The sequence below is a fragment of the Phocoena sinus genome, chromosome 15, assembly GCF_008692025.1.
Source record: "Phocoena sinus isolate mPhoSin1 chromosome 15, mPhoSin1.pri, whole genome shotgun sequence".
Lineage (NCBI taxonomy): Eukaryota > Metazoa > Chordata > Mammalia > Artiodactyla > Phocoenidae > Phocoena > Phocoena sinus.
The window spans coordinates 66,081,457-66,093,641 of record NC_045777.1 but is presented as its reverse complement, the minus strand read 5'-3'; the positions used below and the strand labels follow the sequence as shown (position 1 = coordinate 66,093,641).

The 12,185-nt window shown below is 39.6% G+C and overlaps 1 protein-coding gene across 1 annotated transcript in view; it reads left to right on the top strand.

Annotated features, from left to right (window-relative positions):
* DNAH3 (dynein axonemal heavy chain 3) overlaps positions 1-12,185 on the top strand; it is a 193,652-nt gene that overhangs the window by 135,613 nt on the left and 45,854 nt on the right. Inside the window, exons 43-47 of the mRNA XM_032605510.1 lie at positions 991-1,170; positions 8,694-8,817; positions 8,899-9,055; positions 9,300-9,443; positions 10,406-11,072. Of these exons, the coding sequence (XP_032461401.1) occupies positions 991-1,170; positions 8,694-8,817; positions 8,899-9,055; positions 9,300-9,443; positions 10,406-11,072 (1,272 nt within the window). The remainder of the gene's footprint in view (positions 1-990; positions 1,171-8,693; positions 8,818-8,898; positions 9,056-9,299; positions 9,444-10,405; positions 11,073-12,185) is intronic.

Below are 12,185 nucleotides of genomic sequence, written 5' to 3'. Positions count from 1 at the left end.
CATTGAATTTTCCCAGGATTTTATGTTTACAAAGCACTTCCTCATTTATTTTGTTTGAGCCTCACAGCCCCATCAGTTTATTAGCCACCATTATCACTTTACTAGTCAGTTAATTGAGGCTCCAGAGGTTAAATTCCCTGTTCAGGGTCAAACATCTAGAAAATTCTGGAACCACGAGCCAAAACCACGTTTCTTGGTGCCAAATACATTATCTTTTCCACTCTCTTACTGCTGACTCATAAAATTCTCATTTAGTAATAGTAATGCCCTGCCCTTCTGGGTTATCTCATGTCCTGTCTTTAAAATTCATGTATTGATAGTAAATGTTGCATGTATTTATATCCTTGCCAATTAGTAACAGCTCCTTAAAGGCAGGGATCCTATTTCGTTTCCCTTTCTTTTCCCCCTTTCTCCTTTCCTCCAATCTTTTCTTCCTTCCTATTTTTATGGTATATCCAAAAACAGATTAAGCTTTGCAGCCAAACAGACCTAGGTCCAAATCTCACTTTTTAGCCCTAAGCATACTATTGCATGACCTTCAGTTCCTCACCTCTAACATAAAGGTAATACTCTCTTCCTTATAAAGTTATTATTTTGATTAGATGAGATAATATGTATAAAACTCCTAAAATCTTACGTGACACAAAACTGGGCATTTAATCAATGTTCATTGGAGTTTATTGAGTGCCTTCTATGTGCCAGCACTGAGCAATATGCTATTTTAGAAAATCAATCCCTACCCTGGAGTAAATATGGGAAAAAATTAAATGTCTGTTTGTTAATGCCAATCTGTCAATAAAGCAGGAGAGCCCAGAACCCAGGAAAAGCTCTTCCATTATGGTGAGAATGGCCCCTGGCTGAGCCCTGCCTAGAGTGAGGATGTAACAACTGGGCATAGACTCTCCCATGGAGGGATAATCATCTGCTACCTCCTGTGAGAGCAAAGGATCCCATAGACTTACAATCTGTGGCCATGGCTTCTTTCCCCAGATGACCTCAACATGCCAGCCAAAGAGGTGTATGGGGCCCAGCCCCCCATTGAGCTCCTGAGGCAATGGATTGACCACGGTTACTGGTTTGACAAGAAGGACACAAACAAGCTGGACATCGTTGATGTGCTGCTTGTGACAGCCATGGGCCCCCCTGGTGGAGGAAGAAATGACATTACTGGTACGTGAAGGAGAGAGTTCATTACTCTTCACCCACCCCCTGCAGAGCCAGACCACCTTCATGAATGGAGGGTTGGTGCAGGGCACTCGTCCTGATGGAAGGTGGAGAAAGGTGTGTTTAGGCTGTAGCCAGAGACACTTGAGTTAGCTTCAAGGAGTGTCATTTGAATATTTCATGTTGGTAGTTGTATGAAATAGGATGGGAAGATGAAAAGAGGATTTGAGGAGTCTTTGGCTAGAGGAACAGAGAGTCCCATGAAGAAGGGAGTTCAGTGTGGACAGCATGTGTTTCAGGAGGGAGGCTAGATCAGAGGTTCTCGACTAAGGGTGCATGACAGATTCACCTGTTGTGTTTCTCATAATTCTTTGGATTGTCAGAGATAGAACACCTAACCCAAAGTGGCCTAAGGAAAATCATAATGATAATAAACAAACAAACAAATAAGATTTTTTCCCCTGTCATCTAACACTTCAGGAATATATTTTGCTTCAGGTGCAACTTGATCCATCTAGGTCTACAGATTTTCATACTTTTATTCTGAGATACATCCTTGGTTAAGAATCTTAATGCCATTTCCACACTTAAGATTCTGTGACCTCGCTCTCCCCTGTGGCATTTGTCTTTTTCATTTGTAAAATAAGGAAGATAAGTAGGGTGATTTTACTTGGATACACAAACCCATCACCTTCCACTTCAAGTATAGAGTCCAGGGGTACCTTTGCCTTGGGTTTGAGTATAACAGAATCTCAGGCACTTGGCATCTATAAATTCAACACTTCTTTCACTAGTGAGAGGGAGAGGAACTTGGTATGTTACTTTTCTCTAAGACCTAGTCATTCAATAGGAGAAAATATTTGCAAACCATCTGTCTGATGAGGAGTTAATATACAAAATATGTAAGGAATTCATACAACTCAATAGCTAAACAACAAACAATCTGATTTGAAATTGGATAGAGAATTCGAATAGACATTTTTCTAAACAAGACATACAAATGGCTAACAGGCACATGAAAAGATGTTCAATATTGCTAATTATTAAAGAAATGAAAATCAGAATCACAGTGAGATATCACCTCACACCTGACAGAATGGCTATTAACAAAAAGTCAAGAGATAACAAGTGCCCTTGTACACTGTTGGTGGAAATGTAAATTGGTGCAGCCACTATGAAAAACAGTAGGAGGTTCCTCAAGAAATTAAAAATAGCACTACCATATGATCCAGCAATGCCACTTCTGGGTATATCTGAAGGAAATGAAATCAGTACCTTGAAGAAATATCTGCACTTCCATGTTCATTGCAACATTATTCACAATAGTCAAGTCATGGAAACAACCAAAGGGTCCATGGATGGATGAATGGATAAAGATGTACACACACACACACACACACACACACACACACACACACACACACACACAATGGGATATTATTCAGCCATAAAAAAGAACGAAATCCTACCCTTTGTGACAACATGGATGGACCTTGAGAACATTATGCTAAGTGAAATAAGTCAGAGAAAAACAAATACTATATGATATCACTTACATGTGGAATCTAAAAAAGCCAAACTCATGGAAACAGGAGTAGAATGGTGGTTGCCGGGGTTTAGGGGATGGGGGAGATGGGGAGATGTTGGTCAAAGGGTACAAATTTCCAGTTATAAGATGAATAAGTTTTGGGAATCTAATGTATAGCATGGTGACTCTAGTTAACAACAACAGCAACAATAGAATTGTTACTTAACCTTATTGTGGCAATCATTTTGCAATATCTATATGCATCAAATCATCATGTTGTAAACCTTCAGCTTATGTATGTTATATGTGAATTATATCTCAATAAAACTGGCAGGGGGTGGAGATCTATTCAAAAGGGAATATCTGTTTCCAGTACATATCATGGAAGTAGCAATTACTAACATTTGTGCAGCCGTTGACAGTTTTCAGGCTATGTCACATATATGATATTTGAAAAGATCCTATAATAAAGACCAGTGCCCAAAGTCTGCCAGGAACACATCTGTAGTCAAGTGAAATGGGGTTTATTAATTTGCTGCAGAAAGGGTGTCTGCACAGCATGGAGAACCATGAGAGTGCCTGGTGAAAGAGAGTTAAATGGGCTTGTGCTGGGTGATGTGAGGAAAGGCTTAAGGAGCGAGGGACTCTGGGATTGGGTAATCTCAGGAAGTGGGGACAATTTGATGAGTGGGTATCTTAATTTTTTTCTCTGCTTAATAAAGAAGTAGTCATTCATATTAGCTAGGGGGGAAGTTTTCATGGTTTCAGAGCAAACTTGTTTCTGTCTTGTTCCATCATAGCTAGGGAGTGACCTCGTCTGATGTTGATATTTAATGGAATTGTGTTCAGTGGAGAACTAACAGCCTAGCTGATATTTGCCAGACCAGCCGCCAGCTTTCAGGGCTGAGATGGGAAACCTGAAGCTCAAGGCAGTGTAGTGTGGTGGCTGAGAGTATGGCCTGGCAGAAGACTGGGTTTAGGTAACATTAGCAAACATTAAGTACTATTAGTATCCTTATCATCAAAAGAGTAAGTGAATTTCTCAAGTTCACACAACTGTGAATGGTTCCAGATCAATGTGTAAAGTATTATTCTGGCTTTTTTTTTTAAAAAAAGAAAAACCTACATATGTCAATACATAAGTATAGTGGAGTATATATATATATAATATGTACTGACATATGTATTTTCTTTTTTTTTAAAAAATGCCATATATATATATATATATATATATATATATATATATATATAGAAAAGAGTTTTGGGAAAAATGGCAGCAGCTGTGCCAGAATCATCATTTTTGGCTCTTCCCAAATTCCTATAAACAGAGCAACTAGATAGCAAAACCAAAAACCTATAAACAACATTTACAACAAAACTAGTTGGCAGAGTATTCCCCACATATTCTAAAGTATAATTGGTGGGAACAAACCACTGGCAGCTACAAGACCCACATGTTATCTGCATCTGTGTGGGAGAAAGCAGAGGGAAGTATTGAGACATCTAACAGACCTGAGAATGGTTGAACCCAAAAGTAGCAAACAGGTATTCACTGATAAGCATGGCAGCCAATTTGAGAACAGGAGCTGAAGTTGGCAAGACTTTTACCTTCTCAAATAACAAGTAAGCACAATGAATGTGCAGTGAGCTCTGAGGGACTAGAGCATTATAGCCAGTTGTGATTTCTCTAAACTAAAAACCCAGGTCTCCCATACAAGGTGAGACCCTACACTGAAGAGAAACTGAAGTTGAATCAGAATTGAGCAAGTTAAGATTACTAGAAACAAAGGAAAGAGAAGGTCAAAATGAGAGTGAGAGAGAGGAACAGAGGCAGGAAAGTTCAGAAAGCAAGTCACTATATTTTTGAACACTTAAGAAATCAACAGAAAAGGAAACTTTGTGGAGTTAGAAAAGGCATCTGAGTCAAGCTTTCTCTAATTGCATATATAAAAATGAGCAAAGAAAAGTATTGAGGTCATGTTTCATAAAAATTAATGTAGGAAGGAAGAGAATAGAGAAAAACACCCCTACTTCAAAAGCACAACAGAAAGACATACTTTTAAAAACTTTAATCTATTACTTCAAATAATCTGAAAGACACTGATGAGATAATACAAGGCAGGAAAGAATGACATAAATCAGAATTAGAAAAACTTAGAAATTGAATGATGGAACTCAAGAATTAGGGAAAAAAAGTTACCTTAGAAATGAAGCCAAAACTAAAAGGAGCAAAAATAGAATAAATACAATCAGTAATGCCTTAAGAAATAAAAAATTAGAAGGACTTTTTTCATCAGAAAAAAAATAAAGACATACTACAGCATCGATGAACCTTAAAGACATTATGTTAGTGAAATAAGCCAGTTACAAAAGGACAAATATTATATGATTCCACTTATATGACATGAGGTACTCAGGTTCACAGAGACAAAAAGTAGAATGGTTGTTACCAGAGGCTAGGGAGAGGGAAATGGGAAGTTAGGGCTTCATGAGTTTCAGTTGCAGAAGATGAAAAGATTCTGGAGATAGGTGGTGGTGATGTTCACACAACAATGTGAATGTGCTTGATGCCACTAAACTGTACACTTAAAAAATGGTAAATTTTATGTTATGTATATTTTATCACAATAAAATATTTTTCTAGAAGTGAAGAAAGGAGCTAAAAGGTTTGAGAGAAAGTAACAAATATTAAAGTTAGGTAGAGGAAATCCAACATACAACTAACAGGAGTGTCTAAAGAAGAAAACTGAAGTTTCTTCAAGGAAGAAAACAGAACTAATAATAAAAGCTATAATCCAATAAAATGCGCCCCCCAAAAAAGTATTTTTGAAAATTACATATTGAAAAGGTACATTGTGTACCTAAGAATACGGACTCAAAAATGATCATTACCAAGACTAGTAAAATCACTGGACTTTAAAGAAAAAGAAAACTAGATCATCTTAAGAATTTTCAACTGCAATCTTTATGCTAGAGAAAACGGAATAACATATTTATGATACTTGAGGGAATACAATGAGAGTCAAGGCTTTTATTGCCAGCAAAGCTGACCTTCAAGTATAAAATAAAAACTATTATCAACATGCAAGAACTCAGAGACTTACTTCCATAAGCCCTTTCTCAGGAATCTGTTAGAAAATGGGTTTCACATGATCAAAATAGCTATAAAGAGATCAATATAACAACTGGTAGTGAGCATTACTTAATGTGGTTATTTGTTGAACTAAGACTACATGGGAGAGATTGTAACATATAAAGCCTATATGATTTGATGATGTAGATATTGAACAGTTGAAAATGGAGGGGGATGAGGATAGCACATACAAGAAGTTTTAAACTCTTCTGTTATTGTAATTGGTGGCGGTAGTATATTCTTATTCTGAGTGTGTTGTATGTATAAAGTAGGATTATATGAATGAGTAACTATAGTATTTTCTGTTTCTACTGTCCCTTGTGTCCTTGAGAACCAGGACTCAGTGTGGAGAAAAGGAAATCAAGACGTAATATAGAAGAAGTTAAGAAAAAGCTCTGGGGCTTCCCTGGTGGCGCAGTGGTTGAGAGTCCGCCTGCCGATGCAGGGGACATGGGTTCATGCCCCGGTCTGGGAAGATCCCACATGCCGCGGAGCGGCTAGGCCCGTGAGCCATGGCCACTGAGCCTGCGCGTCCGGAGCCTGTGCTCCGCAATAGGAGAGGCCACAACAGTGAGAGGCCCACGTACCACAAAAAAAAAAAAAAAGAAAAGAAAAAGCTCTGGAGTCCTAAATTTGAAATATCAGTACTAACTCATGTTCCAGGTCTAAAAAGTAATAACCAACTCATTAACAATAAGAATTCTTAGCACCCAGACTGTGGTCTTGAAATCCAGTTTCCTACTAAAATAAACAAGGCTTCTTGGAGAAATGGCTTATTGCATGTCTGGGGCAGGAAATATACAAGATGTATCTGTAACGTCTTCATATATACCTGTAACGTTTTCATATATCCAATCATGAGAAAGCTTTCAAAGACTACAGAGTCCTGTCAAAAGCATTCAGTTAACAACACAAGGAGGCTCTAACTGGCAAATATGGGGAAATTTGAGCTTCAACAATGATAGTAATTTAAATGGATTGAAATTTATCAAAAGATATTTAAATCTATGAATCAGTAATAACAATCATAGCTGGTCATCTTCAGAGGATGATAAAAAAACCAGTTCATTATCTTGAAAACTGATAAATAAATGGAAAGAAGCAAGCATTTATTTTGACTTTCTTATTTGAAGTATACCACTGTACAAGCAAATAGTAGATGAAGGGGAAGTGTCCCTTTCTAAAAATATTCCTAATATTTTAATAAACTATATAGTAAATGAAAAAGAAATAATATAATCAGAATATCACCATTTGGCAAACTTCAGTGAATTAATGGATCTAGCCATTGAGAATCAGTAGCTACCAACATTGCAGAGGGAGAGACAGCATCATGTGCCCTCTGATGAATGACTACACCACCACCAATAGTCTGGCCAAAGAGATGGAACCTGAATCTGATTAAGTCTCTAGGTACAGCTGCAAATTGGTAGGAAATACGAAGCGCAGAGGAACCAAATAAATTACACCATGAATATGCAATCAGCAAAATCCTGACTGTGGAAACTTCTACAGATCAAACAGTCCAGCTATTCAGTAGACAGAAGATAAAAGAAAGGGATGGAGGGGGGAACCTATAGATTAAAAGAGACTTAGAAGACATATCAATTTTTTTTAATTAGCGGGATTAAACTCTGGTATCTAGAAATGAACACATGGTTAATAAAGATGCAAGATAGCAATTACTTTAAAAGTCAGGGTAGTGGCAACTTTTGGAGGGAGAAATGGAGAGGTCTGTGATTGGGATCGGATATATGGAGGGGCTTCTATGGAGGGCTGGCAAAGTTGTATTTCTTGACATGGATGGTAGATGTAAGGATGTTAACTTTATAATGATTCACTAAACTATACATTTGTTTTGTGTGGTTTTCTATATCTGTACTTTACTTTATATAGAAAAATACTGTTAAAAGAAGATATGCAGGCAAATCTATAGAGACAAAAAATAGATTATTAGTTGCCAAGGGCCGCAAGGAAATGGGGAGTGACTGCTAGTGGGTAAAGGATTTCTTTTTGGGGTGATTAAAATGTTTTGCTATTGATTGTAGTAATGGTTGCACAACTAAAATACTAAAACATCATTGAATTGTGTACTTTAAATGGATGAATTGTATAGTATGTGAATTACATCTCAATAAAGCTGATACATAGTATAACTATAAATATATAGATATCTAACATTGGGTATATAGATACAAATACAGAGATGTAAGAATGTCAGACTAACAGTGGGGAGGGGAGAGAGAATGGATTTCGTGTGTGGGAGGTAAGGGATACTTTCTATAAAAGTATTTCTGAATTGTTTGATTATCTTACAATGATCATATATTGCCTTTACCTTTTTTTTTTTTTTTTTTTTGCGGTACGCGGGCCTCTCATTGTTGTGGCCTCTCCCGTTGTGGAGCACAGGCTCCGGACGCGCAGGCTCAGCGGCCATGGCTCACGGGCCCAGCCGCTCCGCGGCATGTGGGATCTTCCCGGACCGGGTCACGAACCGGTGTCCCCTGCATCGGCAGGCGGACTCTCAACCACTGCGCCACCAGGGAAGCCCTGCCTTTACCTTTTAACAACCTTGAGCACTGGACTAGCACTATTACCAGAACTTCTGCAATCATGGAGACGTTCTGTATCTGTACTGTGCAATACAACAGCCACTAGTCACATGTTACCCTTGAGTAGTTGAAATGTGGCTCGTGAGACTGAGGAACTAAATTTTAATGTTATTTAATTTTCATAAGGCTGCCATATTGGACAGCACAGCTCTAGAACATTAAGGCAGAGGGAAAACTCTTCTATATCTCAGGATCTCTAGGCCCAGGAGGTAGGTGTGAGAATATATGCACACTCACACCTGTGCATGTTTTCCAGGACGATTCACTCGTCATCTGAATATCATTTCCATCAATGCCTTTGAGGATGACATTTTAACCAAGATTTTCAGTTCAATCGCTGACTGGCACTTTGGAAAAGGGTTTGATGTGATGTTCTTAAGGTAAGAGGTTCCTGTGTTATTGGCCTGGGGTCCTCAGTTCTGGCCCCTCTTTAACTGGTCTGCCTTCTCCTTCCTCCCAAGGTATGGAAAGTTGCTGGTACAAGCTACGATGACAATTTATAAAGCTGCAATGGAGAATTTCTTGCCAACTCCCTCCAAGTCACACTATGTCTTTAACCTGCGGGACTTCTCACGGGTGATCCAAGGGGTATTGCTCTGCCCTCACACCCACCTACAGGTCAGCCACTATCATTTCTGTTATCAAGTTCATTCAGTGATATCCTTGGCTACATGGAATATACAATGATAAGAGTAATGTCTAACTTCTATCAAGCATTTAATCTATGCTAAGCATTGTGCTAAGTATTTTGTAAGCATTATCTCATTAAAGCCCCATATCGACCCCAGGATTTAGAAACTATTGAGAACTACCACCTCAGTCACCACCTGCCATTTATTCAAATAATTAACGGGATTTTCAGGATGTAGAAAAGCTTATCCGGCTTTGGATCCATGAGGTTTACCGGGTCTTCTATGACCGTCTGATTGATCATGAGGACAGACAGGTCTTTTTCAACACGGTGAGGGAAACCACCTCCAATTGCTTCAAGCAGTCTGTGGAAAAGGTAAGCCAGACCCTGTGATCATTTGGCCTCAGAAATTGCCCCAAATATTTGATCATGCTAGTCTCAGATTTCAGATTGTCTTCCTACTAGAGACTTACAGCTCCACTTTCTGAATCTCAAGAAACAGTGTATTGAGCCAACTAATCACTCAATTTGGTGATATAATAGTTGGCCCAATTTCACTTCACTTCCCTGGTAACATATAAGTTTGGATACATTCAAACTTATGGTTTATGATATGATGTTATTGTTTATGATTAATGTAAAATGCATTTGCAAGGTCAATTAATTTGTGAGTTGAGAAATAAATACACCATGAATTTTCATGGTTTGATTGATGCCTTGGTAAAGCCCGAGTGAAAGATTGTCATGGTTTCCCATTTGTAAATATTTTCTCTTTTCTATTTTGATATAAGAAAAGTTTTAAGCCTATGTATTTGCATCATCTAGTTCTACCTCTATTCTTAAGAAGCTACGATTTCTCCATAGAAAAAATTGCAAGTGTTTCATGTTGCATCCAGAGGCCAAGTGCAGAAGCACTGCCAGTTTTTAATATCAGGAAGAAGAGGCATCTAAAACATTTCTACTCTAGGTACAGAGTGGGGACCAGGGAAATGCCTGCACTTCTATTTGGTGAAGGAGCAAATACATTAAAAATGATGCCATCTTTCGACTACCTCCTCTTGGGATCTTACAATCTGACCACCAATGTTTTAATCACTTAGCAAACAGATTGACCCTTGCTTTCACACTCTTTTCTCAAATGTCCTTTCATCATAGTCTTTACAACTACGAGATCCACATATTTTGTTTAAAGAAAAAAAAAATGTTGATGAACCATGACTTTGAAGAATGCTCAGAGGAAACAAATACATCCCCTGCTCCCTCCCTCTACACCTCCCAGTACCATGGTGGCTGGGGCTACTGGCTGAATGCCTAGCTGAGACTTACCTTTCCCACAGGTCCTCATCCACCTGTCACCCACTGGAAAGATAGTTGATGATAATATCCGTAGCCTCTTCTTTGGAGATTTCTTCAAGCCAGAAAGTGACCAAAAAATCTATGATGAGATCACTGACTTAAAACAGCTCACAGTGGTCATGGAGTATTACCTGGAAGAGTTCAACAACATCAGCAAGGCCCCCATGTCCTTGGTCATGTTCAGGTTCACCATCGAGCACATCTCCAGGATATGCAGGGTCCTGAAGCAGGACAAAGGCCACTTGCTCCTGGTGGGCATTGGGGGCAGTGGGCGGCAAAGTGCCAGCAAACTGTCCACATTCATGAACTCATATGAGCTGTGCCAGATCGAGATCACTAAGAGCTACTCAGGCAATGACTGGCGAGAGGACCTGAAGAAGATCATGCTACAGGTTGGTGTGGCCTCCAAGAGTACTGTGTTCCTCCTCACCGATAACCAGATCAAGGACGAGTCATTCATCGAGGACATCAACGTGCTTCTGAACACGGGAGACGTGCCCAACATCTTCCCCGCTGACGAGAAGGCTGACCTTGTGGAGAAGATGCAAATAGCAGCAAGGACAGAAAGCGAGAAGATCGAAGCCACTCCTCTTTCTATGTATAACTTCTTTATTGAGAGAGTGAAAAACAACCTTCACATTGTCCTTGGTAAGAAGAAGCAAATTCAGTTTGCCCTTTTCCTCTGGGTATTTCAGGATCTCCTGTGCCTTAAGCCCGTTCCTCTTACAGTGGTGCCAGGAATGATCCAGCCAAGGCACTCACTCGCCCACGGGTCAGTGCCTAGAATTCCTTTGGAAACTTCCACTGTCCTGAACAACTGTTTTAAACCTGTTCCACTCTCCTCAGTTCTCTGAATTCTCCTCTGAACCCTCTCCTTCCTTTCAGTACATTACCCGGCAACCTCACAGAACAGCACCTGGAGCTCTTCTCTCTATGAACGATATCTCCAATCTATCCAGAAACTTAGGGGTCGTGTTTAATACTTCTCTCTTGTTACCATGTCCTGTCAATTTTTGCCTCTCTCTCGCATATCTACCCACTTATCTCTATCTCTGCCACCTTCGTATTAGCTAAGCCGCTATCATCTCACCCAGACCTCACCTCTACAGCCTTCTAACTGTTCTATGTCTACTCTGTCCATTCCAGACCTTTATGTTCCACTGAGTCAGGATGGGGGTTCTTTTTTTCATGTATTGCAAATGTGATCATTGTATATTTACACACATACACAAATTAAAACACCTAAATTGCTTTCTATTCAGATAAAGACCAAAATTCCTAACCTGTAGTCTTATAAGGCAACCTGCCAGGCTGTCCCCTGCATCCTCTCCACTCTCATCCCCAACCAAGCTTCCCCTTCTCTCTTTTTTAGACACGCTGACCTCCTCACACTTTCACCTGTGCATTATGCTTCCTCCCACCACACTGGGTCTAAATAAACAGTGAACGGAATTTGGAGCATAGAATCCAACCTTTGTGGTTGGATGGGGATGGGGTCAGAAACAAGCTCCCTTATGTCTGTGAGTCAGAACAAACAGAGCACGTGGGTCAAAGGGCTCAACCACTCTGGCTATGTGACCCTAGGGATCTGGAAGGGACAATGTGGATACTGGAGACGAGCCAGAAGGTATTGTAATAAACTGAATTCCCATCACAGAGTTTCCTGAAAATATCCCATGATTCCCCTGTGCTTCCCAGGCACTCATCCTGACTATTCCCAATCACACCCTGGAGTGCCAATAGGAAACATGACTGCTCCCT